Source organism: Crinia signifera, chromosome 3, assembly GCF_055691185.1.
Source record: "Crinia signifera chromosome 3, ASM5569118v1, whole genome shotgun sequence".
Lineage (NCBI taxonomy): Eukaryota > Metazoa > Chordata > Amphibia > Anura > Myobatrachidae > Crinia > Crinia signifera.
This window is the reverse complement of record NC_139219.1, coordinates 88,126,747-88,134,532: the sequence shown is the minus strand read 5'-3', so window position 1 is coordinate 88,134,532 and position 7,786 is coordinate 88,126,747. Positions and strand designations below refer to the sequence as shown.

General features: G+C 43.5%; 1 protein-coding gene across 1 annotated transcript in view; it reads right to left on the bottom strand.

The window, feature by feature from the left end:
• Positions 1–3,699: 3,699 nt before the first annotated feature.
• LOC146063619 (sulfotransferase 6B1-like) overlaps positions 3,700–7,786 on the bottom strand; it is a 40,085-nt gene continuing 35,998 nt past the window's right edge. Inside the window, exons 7-8 of the mRNA XM_083176176.1 lie at positions 6,011–6,167; positions 3,700–3,945 (exon numbers count right to left, since the gene is read on the bottom strand). Of these exons, the coding sequence (XP_083032302.1) occupies positions 3,815–3,945; positions 6,011–6,167 (288 nt within the window). The 3' untranslated portion in view covers positions 3,700–3,814. The remainder of the gene's footprint in view (positions 3,946–6,010; positions 6,168–7,786) is intronic.

Here is a 7,786-nt window from a genome sequence, read left to right as displayed (position 1 = left end):
CAGCAATAACTATACGCAACACCCGCTCCTCCAACAGGGTTATAGACTTCCCTCTACTGGTACATAAACTAGGCCTGCAAAAGAAAGGGGTTGTGCTCTCAAATAGCGCCACCAGATGTTCACATCCACCAGAAATGTATATATCACTTTCCTTTTTCCCTTTCAAATAAAGGTTTTCTTGAAGTTCATATACTGGGTCTGAAAGCTTTAAAGAATATTGATAGTGCAATAACGTCTATACACCATAGTTGTAATTGCTGGTTTTGATTTCACACTCACAATTTTGACTTTTTAAACTCGCATGTAAGTCCACCATACGTGGATATTGCAGAGTATCGTTCCCTTCCGTATAGGTTCTGTAAGATCTCAAAAATACATATCCATAGTGCAATACTGCTGTATCATTTATAAAAATATTTTATTGGACAATTACACTCACATTTCATATATAAAAGCCAGGCTACAAGTCACTGGACCCATACCTGAGTTACCAGATAGGACTACAAGAAAGGAGTCGCAGCTTGGAGTGTAAGTTACCGGGACTGCAACCAGGCTGTCTCCTTATATCATCACTTGAACATCCTGACTGGTGAATTCCGCAGATGGGCTCTAACCATATATATGGTGATATGCGATTTTTTTATATATGAAATGTGAGTGTAATTGTCCAATAAAATATTTTTATAAATGATACAGCAGTATTGCACTATGGATATGTCTTTTTGAGATCTTACAGAACCTATACGGAAGGGAACGATACTCTGCAATATCCACGTATGGTGGACTTACAGTACATGCGAGTTTAAAAAGTCAAAATTGTGAGTGTGAAATCAAAACCAGCAATTACAACTATGGTGTATAGACGTTATTGCACTATCAATATTCTTTAAAGCTTTCAGACCCAGTATATGAACTTCAAGAATCATATTTCGAAAACCTTTATTTGAAAGGGAAAAAGGAAAGTGATATATACATTTCTGGTGGATGTGAACATCTGGTGGCGCTATTTGAGAGCACAACCCCTTTCTTTTGCATGTGAATTTGTTTGGAGTTTTTGGTGGAGGCTCCAGGTGTCTTCTCACAGCTGCCTACAGAACTTTCTGATTATACCGCTAAGGAAAACAGACTTTTGCTTCATAAACTAGGCCTATACGTAGATAAGAAATGGGGCACTCACCGGTCTTGCTTGCAGGAGCAATATTTATTACATACGAATCATTGACCCCCTCTCTGCCTCCTCAGTGTGGCACACTGAGGAGGCAGAAAGAGGGTCTTGAAAAAGGTCCTTCAGTGGACCGAAATGCTGTCCTTTTTTGTCAACTTTGGCACCCCGGCAGATGTTTTACTCTAGGAGAGTGCTGTCTTTACAATATATAAATTCAGATACTGGGATTTTTATTCCAACAGATTAATTTTCATCATGCCCCAACGTTTTGGTCCACAGTCGGACCTTTATCAAGAAGCTTTTACGATGAATCAATAGCGTGCAGCATAGCCTTCAGATTAGCCCTGGGAGTGGCTGTTCCCCACTCCCTGGGGCATGATGAAAATTAATCTGTTGGAATAAAAATCTCAGTATCTGAATTTACAACAATTCAGATACTGGGGCATGATGAAAATTAATCTGTTGAAATAAAAATCTCAGTATCTGAATTTACAACAAATTTACTGTTCTTGATCTATTTAAGAGAGTGTTCAATTCCTCGCATGGAAGTGCTGGGATATTTGGACTATTTAGGAGGTTTATGGTCAAACATATTTACCTCTTTTGAACACCCCAAATGTTGTCTATTTCCAGTGTAAGTGCGGCTCGCCATCTGAGACACGCGTCTCAATCTCCGTCGGCGGGGCGACGGGAACCCTGTCCGTCTACGCTTCAGGGAAACGGACAGGGTTAGGAGGGAGGGTGCGGGCAGGCGGCGGGGACCCCGGGTCCTCTATCGTGCACGCGGGTCCCCTTCTAGCTATACAGATGGCGGCTGGCGTCGCCATCACCATCCCCTGCAAGGATGAGTCCTGCCCCATCTGTATATATACATACATATACACACAGTATGCAGAGAAAAGAAAGGAAAAAGCGCACCAATGGGTATGTAAAAAGTAAAAATTTTACTAGGCAACATAAGCTCACATACATTGAGGATTAAAAAGCAGCGCTTGCCAGCAGATGGTAAAACATCACATCCATGCGCAGAAGACGGCAGGATACTGGAGGGAAGACACCGCTGGAGACGGCGCCGCCACAAGCAGTTCAGACCACGCTCACCGACCAATAGGTGACAGTACGTCAGGATAGGAGCACGCCCGACTAGTTTTGTCTCAGAACAGACTTCATCAAGGGGTGTGCACTGGTGCACCAGCGACCAGTGATTTTTAGCCATAATTGGAGGAGCATGCTCCTGCGACAAGCGACCATGAAGCACTGGCAGCGGAAGCGCGTTCCCTGCGATTTATCTCCCACAGCACATGAAATCACTGGTAATATGGTCACTCAGCTACCATATAACCAGCGATATGTGCTGAAATCTCCCCCGTTGGTGTTTTAATGATTCTATGCTGGGTAAATACTGGCTGCTTTATTTTTACTTTATTTTAACTAGAATGACCCCCTGTATGTGTACATCTTACGGGTATCAGAGGGGAGATACAATAATATGCAAATATGATGACGATGTTGACAATCAGATGCATTATCTATCTATATTATGTTTCAACTTGCTTATTGTACCCTCAATCAGACAGTTCTTAAATCCTTAGCATTACTTATTAACAGTTTCTTATACAGCGCAGCAGATTCCGATTTCTCATATAGCGCAGCAGTGATAGAACAAACTGGTGGTAGGAGGGCCCTGCTGCAAGCTTACAATCTTGGCTATATTATGCCAAAGGGTTGGGTACGGGACAACATTGTGGAGAATGACAGAGGTCAGAATACCAACCCTGGCATCCGGAAGACCATGATCCCGACTAAGTATTCTAATTTTCTCCCCTCCCCCTAACCCGCCATCTAAACCTATCCCCCCCATCATAACTCTAACTTCCCTCAATGCTAAACCTAATGCTACAGTACCTATACACTTATTGGGAGGGATCGACAGCCGTGATCCTGGAGTGCATACCCCCTTAGAGTGCCAACATTGCTTTGAGAGGTCCTCAAAATATCCGTTTGTGACTGTTCTTTCAGTATAAATTAAGACAACTACGGCCAAGTCAAGTAACTGAAGTTTAGTTAACTATTGCACCCAAAAAAAGAACAGTCGCTTTGAGCGACACTGGCATTTTTAATGGATATTTTGAGGATCTCTCACAGCAACACTGGAACTCAAGGGTACATTTAAACCAATGGTTATTATAAGATTTAAACTATTCATTTAATAATGTCCAGCTACCCAGATGGGGAGGAGGAAAAGCTGGGTTCACTTACACCCTCTTATCTCTCCTTTGGTCAGGAAGCTCCATTGGTAGCTATGTTCTTCAGTCTTACTTTAATATTTTCAAGCCAATTATCTAATGCAGTGGTTCCCAACCCTGGTCCTCAAGTACCCCCCACAGTGCACGTTTTCCAGGTCTCCACACAGAATCACAGGTGACATAATTAGCTCCACCTGTGGATCTTTTAAAATGTGTCAGAATAATGAGTGCACCTGCTTGGTGACCTGGAAAACGTGCACTGTTGGGGGTACTTGAGCACCAGGGTTGGGAACCACTAATCTAATGTAATGTAACCATATCATGACCCAAATCCTTGCCTACATTATGATAAATATTCAAATGACATCAAAACATTTTATTTTTCATACATTAATCTGCAATTTCACAATTTACAATGGACATTATACTTCAGCATTTCTCCAATTTTAGTTCCTGCTAAACACTCTTCAAATTTGGCATCCATTTCTTGGTTTTGGGCTTCGGAAAAGTAATTTTTCCAATCTCCAACATCCCCTGGGAAAAGATCAAAATATAAATTGTACACTTCAGTATTTCATGAAATATTACTTTAGTTAAGTGAAATTGTACATTTGTGAATATTTCATTCAGGTATTGTTCATAAAATCATGTAAATATTATGTGGGAATTTACTAAGATCTTAATTACATCCCCTTCGTCAATTTACGAAGGCAAGCTCAGCTGAATTCGGCTGTACGAATGAATTCACCATTGATAGAACTCAATGAGCCCAATCAGACTGACGACAAAGTGAGTTAGGGTCAACTTTGTGGTCTACCCCAATTGATTTTGTGGTCAGCCTAATTTGCCAACTCCCACCATAGACACCTATGTTAAGATTTTAACATTGGCATCTATGGTGGAAACCTGCCATCGATGCACATGTTAAACTCACCTGGAGCCTGTTCCTGATAAGCTGAGGGTAGTCCTAGTGACTGAAATCATGGAGATTTCCCTTATTCTCTGAAAACAAGCAGCTCCTCAATCCACTTGGTTCAGGATTTCACATTTATTTATTTTTAACACCCTGGATGCCTAAATGGACTGAAAAGGATGCAATCTACACTGGAGCTGACGAGTATACATTTTTTGCCACAGGAACCTAATGGACTTCTACTGGAGAAGAACCCAGAACCTCCGTGCTCAAGATAGGTAAGTATGTATGTATGGGTGGATGGTGTGTGGAATAAAATGATACTTGATTTGGTGTGTGTGTGTCTATTAATTTGGGTATTAGTACTGATGTGGGACCCCAACAAGTCCTAGCAGGCCCATTAATGCCTGACAAGCTGGGACTTGTGGTTCTCCAAGTCCCTGCATGCAGGGGAGGCTTGCTGGGAATTGTAGTTCCACAACAAAACCCAATAGTTAGTCTTTATTTTTACAAATTTGACATCAACCCGGCACCAACCACTCCGGGCTGACCAGCCACAGTTGTAATACTTTGGCTGGGGAAACTTGTATAAAAAGTTTCTCCTGGCTGTGGCATTACACCACTGGCTGTTCCTTTGGTCCCCCATATTTTTATAACCAGGACGAGTCCAAGAGCTCAGTGCTGGTTGCTGAAATACACGGGGCCCCCAATAATTTGGTACCTTATATTACTGGAACCAGCACCGGCTCAAAGAGCGGGACCCCACAACGTTTTTTTTTAATTTATTTATTTTTTCTATGTATTACACAGAGAAGCATCGTACAGATCTGACTGATCTCTGCGATGCTTCAGGCTCTCCCATCAAATGTGGATCCTGAGAACTCAGCAGCTTATCTACATCCTGTGGGGGCTGGGGATGGTCACTTGCATGTTGAGCTCCTTCTCCGAGCTCCCATACTCGGCACATGGAGAAGGAGAAGTGGAGGAGGAGGTGGATGGGAGGAGGCAGAGGAGGCTGTCTGAGGGAATGACGGGAGTGCCGTGGAGGACCCGGCAGAGGACGCAGCGACCCCTCGGCCAGGACAGGAGGCACATCAGCCACGGCCCCATCAGATGAAGGAAAGGACGGAAGTGCCAAGGAGGACCAGGCAAAGGATGCGGTGAGGAGGACCCGGCACAGGGCGCACCCTCCCCGACTGGGAGGCACATCAGCCATGGCCCAGCATGACTTCCAGGGGTGGCAATCACCATCAGCCAGATGGCAGGATCCTCCTGATTCCACCGGGCACAGCAGGACCCCTGGCCATGCACAAGATTTCTGGCCTGAAACTCAGCGGCGGAGGTCCCCCAAAAGGAAGAGGTATGGCTACACCATCTTCAACTTTATCCTGGCTCACTGACTTCCCCCCACCACCACCTCACCGCTGGCCTCACTGACTCCCCCAGTCCCCACCACCCACACTGGCTCTCCCTCCAGAGAAGATGGCCTTTTGAGCTTTTCTGCTGCTGTGAGCAGCATGATCAAGATGGCACCGCAAATGGCTGCCTAGGAACTGTACACTCATCCATTTGTAACCCCGTGTCTCCCCTGTTTCGTACATTTCACAGCAATCGATATTATTAAATCAATTTGAATCATGGATAAGGCTGTCAGCTAGACCTCCGTATAGCATACAGTATTTGTACCTTTTCTAAAAATAACTTTTCCAAACTCTCCATGGGTTTGTAATGATTTCTCCTTCATAGACTTAAATGTTCCTTTGTCTGAGATTTCATTCACTTGTGCTTCAGTAAGAGTCATCCCAAAGAATTCTGATATCTTCTTTATTGATTCTGGTAGGTCCTGTAAATAAAGTAGTGAATATGGGGCCTAATTCAGACCTGATTGCAGGACAAATATGTTCTAAAATGCACTGCAGGTGGGGCAGATGTAACATGTGCAGAGTGTGTTAGATTTGGGTGAGGTGTTTCTCAAACTGAAATTTAATTGCAGTGTAAAAATAAAGCAACCATTATTTACCCTGCACAGAAACAGAATAACTCACCCAAATGTAACTCTTGCTGCATGATACATCTTTCCCCCCTTGAGTGTTCATGGTTTTGCCTATTTTGTCCTGCGATCAGGCCTGAATAAGGCCCATGGTGTGGTGGTAAGGTATAACAGGAACACAAATAAAGAAAAACATTCTGAACTGATTTCTTCAAGTTAAAATGCCTATTACAATAGAAAGAGTCATGGCTAGAAAACATTATACCTCCAAACTGGTTGGTATTGTCAGCCTGATTTGAGGGAAGATTGGAGGAATTTCCTCTGCTGCAGTCATTGGATACAAGTCTGCCCATTAAAAATAATGGTTTTAACCCTTTGAGTGCCAAGTGAATTTGTCAAAAAAGGTGTGAAAATTGGCAAATAAACATTTTTATTCATCATAATGACCTGTAATGTTTACCTTATTTCGGAAATATAATCTTTTTTAACACAACATTTTTTATTTGAATTTATATAAGAAATGTGGGCGGCACTGGCATTTTTAGCGGATATTTTGCATATCGTTCAGAGATGTTGGCAGTCAAAAGGTTAAAGAGAGGACACACCAGTAGTGCTAAGCACACCCATTAGGGGTGGCCAGTTCAAGTTAAGTGCATAGCACTGCAACTATGTTATGGCCATCCCTAAAGCTTGTTGCCACTCATGTGCCCATTCTAACTTTACTTACTTATGTATGTAGGCATGATGGAATATTGTTCTACTGTATGTGAGCATAGGCGAATTTAGGGGGTGGTCCGGGGGTGCACAGGACCACCCATTAGCCCAGGGATGGGGCTTTCCAACGAGCCCAGCCCCGTGTCTCTAGCCCCCTGGGAACCGGAGATACTGCCAGGCAAAGCTGGAACGTTTTCCCTATAGAATAACATGGGACCCGCTAATTCCAACCCCCACCCAGTTCAACGGCTGCCAGTTCCCCCTTTGGCATCACTGAAGCTCGAGGTTGATCTCAGTCGAACCCAAATCACTGGGCCTTCAATCTGATACCAGGCTGGATCCATATGGGTTAATTGGTTCCAGGGATATTGAGGTTAAACCGTTTTTTTCATTTCTTAAATGTAATTTCATGACTGTTTATGTTCTTTGAAGGCAGATTTCTCTGGAACCAAACAGCCCAGTTTCACGGGACCAAAATCATTCGAAGCCAACTCAAAAGTTCTTCAATATGATACTGGTCTCATGTCAATGGTTCAGTTGGTTCAGAAGATATAGCTGGTTGGTTAAAGGGGGGTAGGAAGAGGAGAGTGGTTGTCTCTCCCCCTCACACCAGAAAATGCAGGGACTAGGCTGGTGTATAAGGGGTCAGCCTGGGAATGTCCCTGTATGACCCTGGGACCATATTCCCGGGTAAATCCCTGCATTTTCTGTTGTGAAAGGGGTATTATTTCAAACAGCCGTGACCTGCAGTGCTCTGA